At 45.0% G+C, this 17530-nt stretch overlaps 1 protein-coding gene across 1 annotated transcript in view; it reads right to left on the bottom strand.

Annotated features, from left to right (window-relative positions):
* HSPE1 (heat shock protein family E (Hsp10) member 1) overlaps positions 1–17530 on the bottom strand; it is a 60932-nt gene that overhangs the window by 30482 nt on the left and 12920 nt on the right. The window contains exon 2 of the mRNA XM_044304968.1: positions 1200–1361. Within this exon, the coding sequence (XP_044160903.1) occupies positions 1200–1361 (162 nt within the window). The remainder of the gene's footprint in view (positions 1–1199; positions 1362–17530) is intronic.

Genomic DNA, 17530 nt, shown 5'->3' with positions numbered 1-17530 from the left:
GCTCCGGAAAGACAGCAAAAACAAAAATGGAAGATTGCCGTGTCAGGAAAGGGTTATAATAGATTGTCATACTGATTATGTGACATGTCCGATGTCTATGATGGACGTGCCAGTGTGTTCCTCGATTGGCTGGCGCTCCTGCTTGTGGAGGCTGGCCTGTTATTCCAGTAACTAGACGACAAGGCTGCTGCCAGTGGAGGGAGTAGACAGTATAAATAAGCGCTGTCAGTTTATCTGTGTTCTCTGCAAGAAAACAAGGAAGCCTCCCTCCCTCTTCACCACAGGATGAGGATAAGAAGACTATCCATAACAGACAAATTCTATTCAGATGAATCATCATGTGATTGAGATGGAGAATCCCAATCCCACCTAGTAGATCTGAGAGCGCACTTTACTTCAGATCTGGTTAAAGTTTTTAGGTTCTCATAAAAAGGATGGTAACCCCTCCGCCAGTGTTATCGATACATGATTGGCAATCTTTTGTCATATGTAGACAATACACATTTACATAAAGCACATTCTCTATTTTTCTGAGGAGAATACACTTCTAGATTGGTGGCGCAGCGGCCACAGCCCCTCCCCTTCTCTTGTCCTCCTTCCTCTCACTGGCTGCAGTGGCACGGGGGAACAGAGCGCTGACAGCAGCGCGATCTGTGTTCCCAATACGTTATTGGAATATCGGCAAAATAGATGCCGATAACTGTCAAAATACTGAATATCGGCCAATGGTAATCGGTAAAACCGATAATCGGTCGATCCCTAGATGATACGTCAGGTGCTAACGGTCCACGCTTCTACATCTCCACCGGACCATGCCTGCGGCAATCCATCCACTGGAGGAGCCACAGATAAGCTGAAAGAGTGCTTTGACCCTTCTGACCTCCACAGGATCCAAAATAGTGGAAACTACCACGCATAAGGACCCCAGCATGCAACAGCTGACTCTCCAGGACCCCAAGATCAGTGGTAAGAAGGACCTACAACAACACACACACACACACACACACACACACACACACACACACAGTTTCCTACTCCAGGGAGGATCCAGAAATTAATGAACAACATGTGTCAGATGTCCCAGGATATCTCCTGAGGTCTGCATTCAGGGAAAGCCCCAGATGATTTGACCTAGTGAAGCCCCTGTTCCTAAATATAACAGTCATAAGATAAAAAGAATAAAAATAAAATAAATTTACCTCCTTTTTAGATCCGCCACCAACTGCTACCACCACTGCCTGCAGGACCTTGTTCTGAGATTTTTCTGGAAGCACAATCCCTCCTTTGGTTACAGTCTCTTGAGCAATCCGTTCAACAAGAACTCTGTCCAATAGAGGAATAAACTTAATAGCTCTTCCTGCCTGTACAGTACATAAAAAAAAAAAAAAAAAAAAAATAATATATCTGTATATTAAACACCAGCACTATCCACAGGATAGGTCATCAATATCTGATCAGTAAGGGTCAGACACCCAGGAATCCCCACCAGTGGTTTGAAGAATAGGAGACAGGCTTCCGCTTCAAAATTACAGTGAGAGTCATCTCGCTTGCAGTAGTGGTGCAGTGTCATTACAAGTTTTTCTCTGAGTCAATTGAACGCGAGTATACTGCACGACTTCTGCAAGCGATATGACAGTGTAAGGGTACTTTCACACTAGCGGCAGGACGTATCCGACAGGCTGTTCACCATGTCGGATCCGTCCTGCGGCTATTTCGCCGTGCCCGTGGACCGCCGCTCCGTCCCCATTGACTACAATGGGGACGGGGGCGGAGCACCGGCGCAGCACAGGAGAAAGGCCGCCGGACTAAAATTACTGCATGTCAGGCTTTTTAGTCCGGCGGCTTTCTCCGTGCACCGCCGTGCTGCGCCAGAGCTCCGCCCCCGTCCCCATTGTAGTCAATGGGGACGGAGCGGCGGTCCGCGGGCACGGCGAAATAGCCGCAGGACGGATCCGACATGGTGAACAGCCTGTCGGATCCGTCCTGCCGCTAGTGTGAAACTAGCCTAAGGCTCCATTCACACGTCCACAACGTGTTCTGCGGAGCCGCAAAACACAGACAGCGGCAATGTGTGTTCCGCATTTTGCGGACCGCACATTGCCGGCACTATAGAATATGCCTATTCTTGTCCGCAATTGCGGGCAAGAATAGGACATGTTCTATTTTTTGGGGGGAACGGAATTCCGGACCCGGAAGTGCTGCCCCATAGGAATGAATGGGTCCACAATTCTGTTCTGCAAATTGCGGAACGAAATTGCGGACGTGTGAATGGAGCCTAAGGGTGCATTTCACATGTCCGCATTATGGGTCTGCAATTTTGCAGACCCATTCATTTTTCTTGGGGCCACAAAAATTGCGAACAGCACACTGTTCACATCTGCACTTCCGTTCCACGGCCCTGCAAAAAAAATAGAACGTGTCCTATTCTTGTCTGCAGCCACGGACAAGAAAAGGCATTTCTATTATCGTGCCGGCCATGTGCTGTCCACAAAAGATCCGCAGTTTGACATGTGACTGGACCCTTAACCTGACACGTGAACGGACCACTAAAGTTGTACCAATAAAAAAAAAATTGTTATGCAAAAAACAAGCCCTCATACAGTTCTGTAGACCAAAATATAAACAAAGTTATGGCGGTCAGAATATGGCAATGCAAAGAAAATGTGATTTTTTTTCAATGTGGTACCCCACAAGTACAGCTATATAGCTCCCTTAATAAAAATCGCATGAAAGGTCCTCTTTAAAGGGCTTAACAACCCTAATTTTGGCATACATTTACCTCTAAAAATGGTACCACTATATCCCTCTCTGATGTCACTATTAAACAAAACTTCGAGAGCTGCCATGAGTGGGGGAGCCACATATGCATTGGTAAAGGAGTCTCAGTGTGCCTAGGTCAGCATGTAAATTATAGACACTAGATAAGGCTGTGTTCACATTGGCGTTTATCCTCTCTGTTCTGCTGCTCAGTTTTAGGAGCAGAAGAACGGATTCGACAACTCAGCGAACAGAGCCTACGGACCGCATAGACCAGGGCTGTGGAGTCGGTAGATAAATGCTCCGACTCCTCAGTTTTTTGTACTTCCGACTCCGACTCCTCTGTATTTAATATGCAAATGTATTTTATACATTCCTTGAAGGAAAGAAAGAAGTTCTTCTAAGCTCTTCTAGCACAGAGAGGTAGTTGGGCAGAAGCTGCTACCTTCTCCTTTGTGTGCTGATCTTCTGCTGAAGATAGGGCAGTGGGAGGATCCAGGAAGGGACATTTATTTTAAAACATGATTTCCCTAGAAGAATCCCATAGTCATGTTTAAAGTTTAAGATAACATTCTGAGTTTACACGTTTTATAGCCTTAGGCCCCATGCACACGGCCGTGTTTCACGGCCGTGTGCGGGCCGTGGAACCGCGGCCTGGATCCCTCCTGAGAGCAGGAGCGCACGGCGTCACTGGTTGCTATGACGCCGTGCGCTCCCTGCTGCCGGCACAGTACAGTAATACACTGGTATGATCTATACCAGTGTATTACTGTACTGTGCCGGCAGCAGGGAGCGCACGGCGTCATAGCAACCAGTGACGACGTGCGCTCCTGCTCTCAAGAGGGATCCAGGCCGCGGTTCCACGGCCCGCACACGGCCGTGAAACACGGCCGTGTGCATGGGGCCTTAGCTGAATGACAGCAGTTTTTCCAATGGTTTACAGCTTCAGTCTTGAACTATTGACCCTCCATTCCCTTCACTTATACAAGTGTCTTTTGTCCTGCAAAACACATATTTACTTAATCCCTTATCAGTGAGAGGCTAGGTAAACCATGGGCATTGTGTTCCCTGTAACATCAGAACACAACACAATGGAAAGTATATGTATTGCCACTCCAAATTGTGCATTGCGTGCCATATAGTGAAGCATATGAAAAGCATGCTTCTTCACATCACTGAACGCGTTTGTTTTGCGGTTACATGAGGCATGCATTGGCCTTTATTCTTACAGTAGAGAAGTCATTAATTATAACCGTTTATGAATTCGGACATTTAAACTTGCTTTTTTTTTTTTTTATTCCAATTTAAATTTAGTAGGAGTCGGAGTCGGTTCATTTTTTGCCGACTCCGACTCCAGGTACCCAAAATTGACTCCGACTCCGACTCCACAGCCCTGGCATAGACTAATGTTTTTTTGTTCAGGGGATGGTTTTTGAAGCAGAGACAAAAGTCAAACCCTGAACAAAACATAAAAACATAAAAAAAAAAAAAAAAAAAATACAAATATATTAATTTTATTAATATAGAGCAGTGCCCTACAGAAGATAGCAAACATTCCAAACCGACCTGTGTGCACTTTGTGCAATTTGCGGAACGGCACAGCCATCCATTAATATAACTGCCTATTCTTGTCTGCAAAACGGACAAGAATAGGACAGGTTATATATTTTTTTGCGGACCACAGAAAGGAGCAACGGATGCGGACAGCACACTGAGTGCTGTCTGCATCGTTTGTGGCCCCATTGAAGTGAATGGGTTCACATCCAAGCCGCAAAAACTGTGGCTCGGATGCGGACCAAAACAACGGTCGTGTGCATGTAGCCTAATTCTGCTGGAAAAAAAACTCCTAAGTGCCCAGCTCTGCTGCTCCAAGTGCCATCCAAACCAGGCTGAAGACAGGAGGGCTGCTTTAGAGACTTAAATCTTAGGATTATTACCAGCTAGAAATATGAACCTGAACTTGTGTGAAAGCTAATGTAAGAGAAGATTAGATAGGTGGATTAGGGGTGGTGGGGTCTCACCCAAACCCAGGTCGAGCGCGTATATATTAGGGCTGCACTAAACGATTATTTTAGTAATTGAGTATTCTATCGATTTTCTACGATTAATAGAGTTATCTAATAAGAAAAAAATAATAATTTCCTTTATAAAAACTCAGACCCCCTGCCATCAGTCCCCAACACCCTTTGTTGCCCAAGTGCATCAGCTCTGCCCCCACACAGTGCCCCTCCCCCCCCCCCCCCATCAGCTCTGCCCCCCTCCTCCTGACACCCGGATTGCACAGCGTCACTGGTTTCTATGACGCTGTGCACTCCAGGCGCCTGGCCTTAGTTGCGCCCCACCCCCTCGGTTTCACCAACTTACCTTTCCAGCAGGGGTGCTGCCGACACGCCATCGTTCTGCGCTGCTCTGCTCCTGACGTCACACAGTGCGTCAGGTCACGGCGTGCGTACGTCAGAGCAGCGCAGGACCATGGACGTACTGTGGAGTGTCCGGATGCCGCCTGCTGGAAAGGTGAGTATTGCAGGCCAGCGGGAGACCACGGAGCAGGAGTAATAGCAAGCGCTTCACTCCCGCTCCGTGGTCACATGACACAAACGAATCCTCGAAGCAAAAAATTTGCATCGAGGATTATTTTGTGTCGCATTACTCGATTAAATTGAGTAGTATATATACACTTGTACTTCATGATAGTCATAAATTTGAGTCAATATATTTAACCTTTATTTATGAAAAAGAAATCCCAAACCTACCAAAAATTTTGAAAAATTCGGAATTTTCTAAATTTCAATTTCTCTGCCTTTAAAACAGAAAGTGATGCCTCAAAATATTACTTAACATTCCGCATATGTCTATTTTATGTTCGCTTCTTTAGATTCTGTGAAAATATTAAAACAAATTGTGGACAACACTATTATGGGGAAGGGGATATGTGCGCATAACAGCGCCATAGACAGATTTCCCCCTCCCCATAGCAGCGCCATAGACAGATTTCCCCCTCCCCATAGCAGCGCCATAGACAGATTTCCCCCTCCCCATAGCAGCGCCATAGACAGATTTCCCCCTCCCCATAGCAGCGCCATAGACAGATTTCCCCCTCCCCATAGCAGCGCCATAGACAGATTTCCCCCTCCCCATAGCAGCCCCGGCCCTGCTGCTCACAGAAGACTAATCACTCACTGTATCTTTATTTTACCTTACAATCGTGACGCTCCAGTAACAACTAACATGCAGAGCGGAGGGCGGCGTAACGTCACTTACTCGCGTGACACACTGCTCCGCCCACTTTATGAATGAAGGAGGCGGAGCAGTGCGTCATGCGAGTAAGTGACGTTATGCCGCCCTCCGCTCTGCCTGTTAGTTGTTAGGTTTGTAAGGTAAGATTGTAAGGTAAAATAAAGATGCAGTGAGTTAAAGTAAACTGCCCGCCCGGCGCCCGCCCGCATAGCAACGAATCTGCGATTATTCGATAACTGGATTCGTCGACAACGAATCCAGTTATCGATTACATCGATTAATCGTTGCAGCCCTATAAATCATGATTATGCCGTGCGCTCCTGCAAGTCCAGAGTGGAGGATCAAAACACACACACACACACACAGAGCGCGATTCCCGCAATGTACTTGCTCGTGTGAAACAGCCCTAACACAGTGAGGGTTAACAGCCAAACAAGATTCAATATTTATTAACCCGATTCTGAAGTTTACAGAAACACCCCACATGTGGTCGTAAACTGCTGTACTTGCACACAGTAGGGCACAGAAGAAAAGGAGCGCCATATGATTTTTGGAAGGCAGAATTTTGCTGGACTGGTTTTTAGATGCCATGTCCCCTTTGAAGCCTCCTGATGCACCCTTACAGTAGAAACTCCCAAAAAGTTACTGCATTTTGGAAACTAGGGGATAAGGTGCCAGTTTTATTGGTACCATTTTGGGATACATATGATTTTAAATTGCTCTATATTACGTTTTTTTGTGAGGCGAGGTAACAAAAAAAATTAAATAAATAAATAACTGTTTTGGAACAGTTTTATTATTTTTAGAACATTCATCTGACAGGGTAAATCATTGGCTAATGTTATATAGCAGGTTTTTACGGACGCAGCGATATCAAATATGTCTACTTTCTTTGTTTGAGTTTTACATAAAGCATTTTTTTTTAAGAAATTTGTTTTTGTATCTTTATTATTTGAACGCCTTATTTTTTAAATTTTTCTGCCGATTGTCTTGTGCAGGGGCTCTTTTTGCAGAAAGTTGTTTTGATTGGTAACATTTTTGGCTACATATGATTTTTTGATCATTATTACACTTTACGGGGCAAGGTGACCCAAAAAAAAATTGGGTTGTTTTGGAACAGTTTTTATTTATTTATTTTTACAGTGTTCAATATGTTTTAGTGTCTCCACGTTCTAAGAGCTATATTTATTTTTTAAGCAATTTTCTTATGTAGGGGGCTAATTTTTGCGGGATGAGGCGACATTTTATTAGTACCATTTTGTAGTACGTACGCCTTTTTGATCACTTAATGTTGCACTTTGTGATGTAGTGTGACAAATGGCTTTTTCTTTTAAACAGTTTTTATTTATTTTTATGGTGTTTATCGGACAGGGTGATTATGTGATACATTTATAGAGCCAGTCGTTACAGACGCGGTGATACTGTATGTGTAGTTTATTTTTTCATATTTTAATCTTTTCTAAATGAGCGGATATAGTAAAATTTAGAAATTCTTTTTTTATTTTTATCTTCACACTTTTTTTTTTATCACATCCCACTTGGATCTTGAAGATCCAGTGGCACTGATGGCTGTATTATACTTTGCAATGCTCTTGCATTGCAAAGTATAATACTATCAGTTTTACACTGATAGATGGCAACACTGGACGCCTTTGCCAGGGGTCTGGTTGCCATGGTAACCATCGGGTGCCGACATAGCAGCGCAGCAGCCTGGTGGTTGACAGTGGGAGCCCCCTCCCTGTGTTAACCACTTGGATGCCGCTGACAGCGGCATCTAAGGGATTACAGCAGAGTGTCAGCATACAGCTGACACTCGCTGTTGATGGCGGAGGCTCAGGAACGAAGCGCAGGGTCGAAATGGGGGCAGGGCCGGCAAAGATTGAGGCAGATCATGGAGCTGATGAAGGGACGTGCCGTCCCGAAATGCATTGAGCTGGATTTTGACCACAATAAAGAAAGTTGAACTGAAACCCTGAGTGATTAGCTGCCTTCATCTTTTAACATTCTAGAAGCGATCCAGGCTGGGGGTGGGTGTTAGGTTTACCGGTGTATTATGCTTAGCCGGATAAACCGCACCCTTCGTGAAGTAAGTAAGCGCTTACGATACTATGCATCTACTTTTTTTTATATGTGCATCTTTTAAAAATGTATCAACCTTAAGCATAATTTTATATAAATGTTTTAACTCTTTATCTATATATTTATTTGCTTAATGGTCCCACGGACACTGATCCCCTGGGCACGAACTAACGTTATATTCTTTCCACAAGGTGTCCCTACAACCATATAGACCCATCACTGCAATCGAATAATCGTGTATTGGCGCTCAACTTAGGTCATTGGAGCAGGTGGGTTTGAGCGAGACCCCACCACCCCTAACCCATATATCTCCTTCTCTTGCATGGCCTTTACATACATGCAGACAACTGTGTCCGCATGATGAACCCTTGAGCAGCCTCTGCACATATTTCACCCCATCTCTCCCTCACGCACATCTCACCATCCTCTGGCGCCTCACGTTTTTCAAACTCTCAAACTCTCATTTCATCTTGTTTGAAAGCTGGAATTCCAACCAAACTATATCAGAATCACAGCATTATATCAGAAGCCGTTAGAAATCAAGTCAGGGGTGAAAGCTGATTTTACTTTCACTTTCAGCTGAGCACTTAGGAGCTGTTTTTAGCAGAAAAAGGTCTTTCACACTGGCGTGTGCCATGGTAACCATCAAAATGCAGACCGCATTAGCAAAATGCGGGCCGCAATACACGAGCACAGTCCGTGGGGCAGCCGCAGCAGATCGCAGACCCATTCACTTACATGGGTCCACGATACGGCCGTTCCGCAAAAAAGATAGAACATGTCCTATCTTTTTGCGGAACGGAAGTACGGGATGAAACCCCACGGAAGCACTCTGTAGTGCTTCCGTTCTGCATCTCCGGATTTGTGGACCCATTCAAGTGAAGTGCCCACGGAACCAGGGCTGTGGATCGGAGTCGAGGAGTAAGAGGCAATTTTGGGTACCTGGAGTCGGCAACAAATGAACCGACTTCAACTATTAGGATTTAAATTGGAATAAAAAAAAAAATAAGACGCACCTAGGTTTTTGAGGAGGAAAATAAGAAAAAATATATTTCGAACCAAAAAGGTGTGCTTTTGGTGGGTTTTGAACTAATGGTGGTCTGTGGGTGGCACTGTTAAGGGGGCATCTTATCTTATGTGTCATCCACAGACCCCCCCTCCATAACTGTGTAGTGAATAGGGGCCAACATCTGTTTCTGTAATGGCAGCGGGGCCCGGTGCCCTCTTCATTCATAAAGGGGGCAGAGCAGGCGCGTGACATAGTGAGCTACACTACGAGCACCCACCTGGCCTCCTGACTGCCAAGTAGTTAGTAGTACAGCGCTAGATTTAAGATGATTGGAATACTTGCACAATACTCACAAGTAAGATATGATTACTGTATACTACAGTGAGCGGGGCCTGGTGTAGTAGAATACAGTGACTGCACCGGGCCCTGCTGCCATTACAGAAACAGATGCCGGCCCCCAGCCCCTCCTCCCTCTCAGCCTATTCACCGGACGGTCGTAGCATTCGCCCCATAAGACGTACTGCTATTTTCCCCCCCACTTTCGTAAAAAATACGGTACTTCTCTACTGTAAGAATAAAGGCCAATGCATGCAGTGCTTCACGTTACCGCAAAACGAACACGTTCAGTGACCGTGAAGAAGCATGCTTTTCATATGCTTCACTATATGGCACGCAATGCCCAGTTAAGGAGCGGCAATACTTTTATTTTTATTTAACTTTATTCTTTTCTTTCTTAAAACATATAATCTTTCATCACATCAATAACACTGTAACATTCCATATTACTACTATAACAAATATCATCACCCAAGTGCCCACCCACCACCCCTGGGGAAGAGGGGGAGAGAGAGGAACGAGAAAGAAAAAAAAAAAAAAAAAAAAAAAAAACACACCTCAACCTAATATGGCCATTTATTCCAAATCTCATCGAATCCTACTGGATTTTTAGTATAGCACTCGTTGAATTTTAATAAGGTTAACTACTGCTTTACGCCACTGTCCCACTGTGGGTGGATCTTCTTTTATCCATTTCCTAAGTATAAGGAGTCTAGCTTGAAATAGTAAATCGTACTTCCTTTAATTTCAGATGTTCAGTTGCTCCCAATATACAGACTACTGGATCTTCAAACACCTGAACATCCAGGAATACAGATACAAATCTCTGCTATCTCCTTCCAATATCTGGAAAGTCAGGGACATCTCCAAAAACAATAAATTAAATCTGCATCCCTTTCCCTGCATTTTGGGCAATTACCCAACATTCTGACACCCATTTTCTTTAACATCTTAGGAGATCGATGTAATCTATGTACTATAAAGAACTGTGATATTTTGTGTGAACCCCTATCCGACACCGTTGGATAACTTCTAAGGGCATCTTTCCATTTCTCATCGGTAAAGAGAGGCTGGAGTTCTTTTACCCATTAGTTTTTTTAGCTAGTATTGTAATCCGTTCTCTCTTTCCTTCCATCAATATCCCGCATTTTTTTTTGTTATACCTCTTTTTTCTCCTCCATCAGTAAATTTATATATTCGATCCGATTGTTCCTTTCTGTATTTATCCAATTTTAGCCCTGTCCTCAAAGCGTTCCTGAACTGGAAGTATTTATAAGTATCCTTTTGGGGGATCCCGAACTCCCTAGCAAGTGTATTAAAATCGTTCAATTTATCATCTTCAAATACTTGAGCTAAATATTTTATCCCCTATTTTTCCCAGTCAATATAGCTCCGTAAACTTTTTCCAGATAGGTGTATATTGAAGAAATTATTCAATATTGGAGATTAGGGCTGAAACGATTATTTGAATAACTCGATTCAAAAAATTCATCGATGCAGTTTCCCTGCATCGAGGAATCGTTCAGTTCACGTGATCACGGAGCGGGAGTGAAATTAAGAGTCTCACTCACCGCTTCCGTGTCCTCCGGAGGCCAGAGAGGCAGGACTGAGTGGCCGGCACAGCTGAGGGAGGAGGAGGAGGGAGTCTCTCCCTCCCCACTGTGCGCGGCTGCCGCTGAAGACCAAGTAGGAGGAGGAGGGGAGGGACTGAGTAGGAGGAGGAGGGGAGGGACTGTGGCCACTGCGCCACCAATTAATGTGCCGGCCATATCCCACAGGGTCCCCCTCCTCCCCCCTATCATTGGTGGCAGTGTCAGTTCCAATCGGAGCCCCAGCAGTGTAATGCTGGGGCTTTGATCGGTTACCATGGCAGCCAGGACGCTGCTTAAGTCCTGGCTGCCATGGTATGTTAGTGAGCAGAGAGCAGCGCATTATACTCATGTGCGCTGTGGCCGGCGGTCGCTCCTTCTCATAGGTCTGTGCGGCGCATTGCTAATGCTGTAAGATCAGAGGTTTGGGGGCAAGCAGATGGAGAGAGAGTGGTTAAAGGAGGCTGCAAGCACCACCTTGGCATGTATAAAGTTATTGGTTTAGAGAGGGGTTAATGAAGGCACCTCCAAGGTGCTTTCATTTACCTCTTCAGACCAATAACTTTATACATGCCTAATGCCAAGCTGCTTCCATTAACCCCTCCAAACCCAATGGGCATGTATAAAGTTATTGGTTTGGAGGGGTTAATGGAAGCACCTTGGCATTAGGCATGTATAAAGTTATTAACCCCTTCAAACCAATAACTTTATACATACCTAATTACGTACGTTATTTTAAGTAGCTTTTTCTTATTAGATTACTCGATGAATCGAGAAATATAATCGATAGAATACTCGATTACAAAAATATTCGTTTACTGCAGCCCTATTGGAGATATGGCACTCAATATCTGGAAAATTGCTCAAAACAAATCACTTTATTGATGCAATTAATCCTGTTAAAATAGTCAAAATATCATACAAGATACGTAAATTGTACATAAAGATAAAACGTCACACTTGACAATACAATAAAAATCACTTACGGTGTATATATACACAGACAGCGAATGGGTACTCTCATATTCTAATTGAATGAATCCAGAGAATTAAGTTCTCAACACTATAATATTGAATATGTTGTTACTCGATAGTTTTACGAGAACTTTTCTATGAGAATTAATCGAAAGTCACCATTAATTCGATATAATATAATCGATTTTCATTATTATGGTGCAATCGCAGGCTTTTTCGATTTAATTGTGGACTGCTTATTTCGAAAATTTGGATTGTTCCGAATATTTAGAAAAGTCACAGTAATTCATATATCACAGTTCATTGAGGTTATCGGATTAAAGTTCGGGAATTGTTAGCTCTAGGTGGCGTCCCACCTATTTTCGAGCTATTTTATTCCCTTACCTCCACTTCTCAATATGGCTTGTTTAATTGCCGTTTCCGCAACGTCCCAAATATTCGATTTCTCCTTACTTACGATTATGTTGAAAATCGGAGTGTATCACTCTGAGGAGTTTGAGCTTGATGTAGGACGAATTGATCACTTAAGAGGTTATTGATGAGGAGGTGTAACTGTAGATTTCCTTGCGTACGCCAAAAGTGGTGGTAATGTGGGGTCCAGATTCCTCCCAGACGCGTTTCGAAGTCCCAAGGGGTGCTGACTTCTTCCTCAGTGGTGACCTGGTTCCCCTTAAACCACCTTTTTTATACCCTCTTTCCTAATTGGTTCCAGATATCCCAAAAATCAGTATATAGCCTCCCATTTGTAAGACAGGCTTGCTTTTTTTCTTGGGTAGTCTCAGGGAATACCCCCTAAATTTAGTTGACCAAATGGCAAGTAAGGGGTATTCTTCTGAAGAGGCCTACAGGATTCTGACCCAGTCGGATGAGGAATGGGAACCCTCATCTGACGAATCCAGCGGGTCAGAATACGAACCTGTAGAAAGCAGTGGCAGTCTGACCCAAAGTTTGGACGAGGAGGTTGAGGTCCCCGATACCACCAGGCGCACCCGGCCCCGTGTTGCTAGACCACAGGTTGGGCAGAATCAGCTTCAAGGGCAGCAGCGGGGCTGGCGCTGTAGGATTACGTGGTGAGACATACACCAGCAGCACAGGTCATCCTGGACCTAGTACCGGCACTGTCGTACAACATGGTGAAGTGGCGAGCACCAGAAGGGCAGTTGAAGCTGGTACATGCATTAGTTCCCCCGTCGCAGCCACCGCACAGACAGGCCCGTAGAGCCCCTGAGGTGCTGGCAAACCCCGATTATCAGCCCCCAACTTCAGCCGCACCAATAGTTCCCCCTTTCACCGCCCAGTCTGGAGTTCGGGTTGAGACAGCTCAGATCGGACCGGCACTGGGTTTTTTTGAGCTGTTCTTGACTGCGGAGCTCTTGGACTTAGTCGTGGGAGAAACAAAATAGGTATGCCACTCAATTTATAGCCGCCAACCCGGGAAGCTTTTATGCCCAGCCTTTCCGGTGGAAACCCGTCCAAGTTTCCGAATTTAAAACTTTTTTGGGCCTTCTCCTCAACATGGGCCTAACAAAAAAGCATGAATTGTGGTCATATTGGTCCACGAACCCAATTCATCACATGCCCATGTTCTCTGCTGCGATGTTCAGGACACTATTTGAGACCATCCTGCCTTTCCTGCACTTTAGTGACAACAGCACCTCTCATCCCAGAGGCCACCCAGCTATTGACCGGCTCCACAAAATTCGGCCCCTCATAGACCGCTTCAACAACAAATTTGCAGATTTGTATACCCCTGAGCAAAACATCTGCATAGACGAGTCCCTTATACATTTTACCGGGCGCCTTGGCTTCAAACAATACATCCCAAGCAAGCGCACCCGGTATGGGGTCAAATTGTATAAGCTCTGTGAAAGGGCCACAGGCTATACGCACAAATTTCGAGTCTATGAGGGTAAAGATCAGACCCTGGAGCCGGTCGATTGCCCTGACTACCTGGGGAGCAGTGGGAAGACAGTCGGGGACTTGGTGTCACCCTTATTTGGCAAGGGGTACCATCTTTATGTGGACAATTTCTACACAAGTGCGCCCCTCTTCAGGAATTTGTTTTTAGAACAGATTGACTGCTGTGGTACCATGCGACCTAGTCGCCAGGGCTTCCCCCCCAACGGCTCGTTACCACCCGTCTTGCAAGGGGGGGGGAAAGAGGGCTGCCTTGTGTAACGAAGAACTGCTCGCAGTGAAATGGAGAGACAAGCAGGACATTTACATGCTCGCCTCCATTCACGCAGACACGACAATACAAATTGAACAAGCAACCAGTGTCATTGAAAAGCCCCTCTGTGTCCACAACTATAATTTGCTCATGGGAGGGGTGGACTTCAATGACCAGATGTTAGCTCCTTATTTACTTTCCTGCAGGACCAGACGCTGGTATAAGAAGGTGTCTGTATATTTAATTCAATTGGCGATGTACAATAGTTTTGTTCTTTACAGTAGGGCTGTGAGAACAAGATCCTTCCTCAAATTTCAGGAAGAGATCAAGAACCTCCTGCATCCAGGAGGTTCTGTGGCCCCAACCACCAGTGTTGTGAGCCGTCTACACGAGCGACATTTCCCGAAAAAAATGTCATGTCTGTAGCAAGAGTGGAATAAGGCATGACACCCGCCATTTCTGTCCTGACCGCCCTGACCTATGCTTACGTGAGTGTTTCCGGAAGTACCACACACAGGTACACTTAGCATAGGGATTGCTTTACACAGAACAGGCACACAGGGCTGTTAGGGCCCTTTCACTCAAAGCTGCTGCAAGCCTCCGCTTTCACGCATAATGTACTTTGCCACATCTCAGGGCAATTTGCTCATTGTCCCATGGGGAAGGAGAGGTTTGTCCTATAAAACAAAAAAACAAAAAAAAAAAAAAAAAAAAAAAAAAAAAAAAACACACTACACAGGTAAGCAATAAAGTTAATGTTCTGTTAATGGCCTGTTTTTTTAAACCTTCTAGGTGGACCAACCGATGAACCAGCTGCAGCACTGATGTGCATTCTGACAGAAGCATTGCGCTGCTGTCAGAATACGCAAAAGTCGGTGTATGCGGCGCTGCAAGACGAGATTTCTCCTCTGCAGTAAAAGATACGTTTGCCGAGGCTAATAAGCTGAGGGGCGGTGTTCATATGCTTTGGCAAACACTTTGTATAAAAATTAAATAAATCCCACCAATGATTTATTCATTCACATCTATTGAAGTGAATGGAGAAATCAGGTTTGCCAGGGCATACGAGCTGAGTGGGTTTGGATGTTGGGCAGAGCTCCTATGTCCTGGCAGATGCCTTTCCCCTCCTTTTTTTTTCTTTTTGGCAGAGATTTTTTCATCCACATTGATCGATGAGAATGAAGAAATCTGCCGTTCATTTTTGCAGACCCCTCCCTCCCCTGTATTTAACTCATTGGTGGCCAGTGCGGGCCCCCCGTTTTTAACACATTGATGGCCAGTGCGGCTGGCACCCCTCCCTCCCCCCCTGTTTTTAACTCATTGATGGCCAGTGCGGCTGCCCCCCCCTCCCTCCCCATCATTGGTGGCAGCGGAGAGTTACGATCGGAGCCACAGTTTAACCGGGCTCTGATCGGTAACCATGGCAACCAGGACGCTATTGCAGTCTGGCTGCCATGGTTACTTAGCAATTAGAAGCATTATACTTACCTGTGCACTGGCCACCAATGAGTTAAATACAGGGAAGGGTCTGCCGGCAGCAGGGGGCAGTCATGTACACAGTTCTTTTAGTATATTCTAGCTTAACCACCTCCCGACCGCTGTACGCAGATATGCGTCCGGGAGGTGGTTGCTTTACTCCTCCTGGACGCATATACGCGTCATCTCGCGAGACGCGAGATTTCCTGTGAACGCGCGCTCACAGGAAGGGAAGGTAAGCGAGTGGATCTCCAGCCTGCCAGCGGCGATCGCTCGCTGGCAGGCTGGAGATCCGAATTTTTTAACCCCTAACAGGTATATTAGACGCTGTTTTGATAACAGCGTCTAATATACCTCCTACCTGGTCCTCTGGTGGTCCCTTTTGTTAGGATCGACCACCAGAGGACACAGGTAGGTCAGTAAAGTCGCACCAAACACTACACTACACTCCCCCTCCCCCCATCATTAACCCTTTATGAACCATTGATCACCCCCCTGTCATTGATCACCCCCCTGTCATTGATCACCCCCCTGTCATTGATCACCCCCCTGTCATGCTCCATTCAGACGTCCGCATGATTTTTACGGATCCGCAAAACACATGCGAACGTCTGAATGGAGCCTTACAGGGGGGTGATCAATGACAGGCGGGTGATCACCCATATACACTCCCTGTCATTGATCACCCCCCTGTAAGGCTCCATTCAGACGTCCGCATGATTTTTACTGATCCATGGATCGGATCCGCAAAACACATGCGGACGTCTGAATGGAGCCTTACAGGGGGGTGATCAATGACAGGCGGGTGATCACCCATATACACTCCCTGTCATTGATCACCCCCCTGTAAGGCTCCATTCAGACATCCGCATGCGTTTTTGCGGATCCGATCCATGGATCCGTAAAAATTATACGGACGTCTGAATGGAGCCTTACCAGGGGGGTGATCAATGACAGGGGGGTGATCAGGGAGTCTATATGGGTGATCACCCCCCCTGTCATTGATCACCCCCCTGTAAGGCTCCATTCAGACATTTTTTTGGCCCAAGTTAGCGGAAATTTTTTTTTTTTTTTACTAAGTCTCATATTCCACTAACTTGTGTCAAAAAATAAAATCTCACATGAACTCACCATACCCCTCACGGAATCCAAATGCGTAAACATTTTTAGACATTTATATTCCAGACTTCTTCTCACGCTTTAGGGCCCCTAAAAAGCCAGGGCAGTATAAATACCCCATATGTGACCCCATTTCGGAAAAAAAGCAACACCCCAAGGTATTCCGTGAGGGGCATGGCGAGTTCCTAGAATTTTTTATTTTTTGTCGCAAGTTAGTGGAATATGAGACTTTGTAAGGAAAAAAGAAAAATAAAAAAGAAAAATCATCATTTTCCGCTAACTTGTGACAAAAAATAAAAAGTTCTATGAACTCACTATGCCCATCAGCGAATACCTTAGGGTGCCTACTTTCCGAAATGGGGTCATTTGTGGGGGTTTTCTACTGTCTGGGCATTGTAGAACCTCAGGAATCATGACAGGTGCTCAGAAAGTCAGAGCTGCTTCAAAAAGCGGAAATTCAAATTTTTGTACCATAGTTTGTAAACGCTACAGCTTTTACCGAAACCATTTTTTTTTGCCCAAACATTTTTTTTTTTTATCAAAGACATGTAGAACTATAAATTTAGCGAAAAATTTATATATGGATGTCGTTTTTTTTTTGCAAAATTTTACAGCTGAAAGTGAAAAATGATTTTTTTGCAAAAAAATCGTTACATTTCGATTAATAACAAAAAAAGTTAAAATGTCAGCAGCAATAAAATACCACCAAATGAAAGCTCTATTAGTGAGAAGAAAAAGAGGTAAAATTCATTTGGGTGGTAAGTTGCATGACCGAGCGATAAA

This window comes from Bufo gargarizans, chromosome 8 (genome assembly GCF_014858855.1).
Source record: "Bufo gargarizans isolate SCDJY-AF-19 chromosome 8, ASM1485885v1, whole genome shotgun sequence".
In the NCBI taxonomy this organism is placed as follows: Eukaryota; Metazoa; Chordata; class Amphibia; order Anura; family Bufonidae; genus Bufo; species Bufo gargarizans.
The sequence above is the reverse complement of the archived record's forward strand: the minus strand, read 5'-3'. Positions and strand labels throughout refer to the sequence as shown.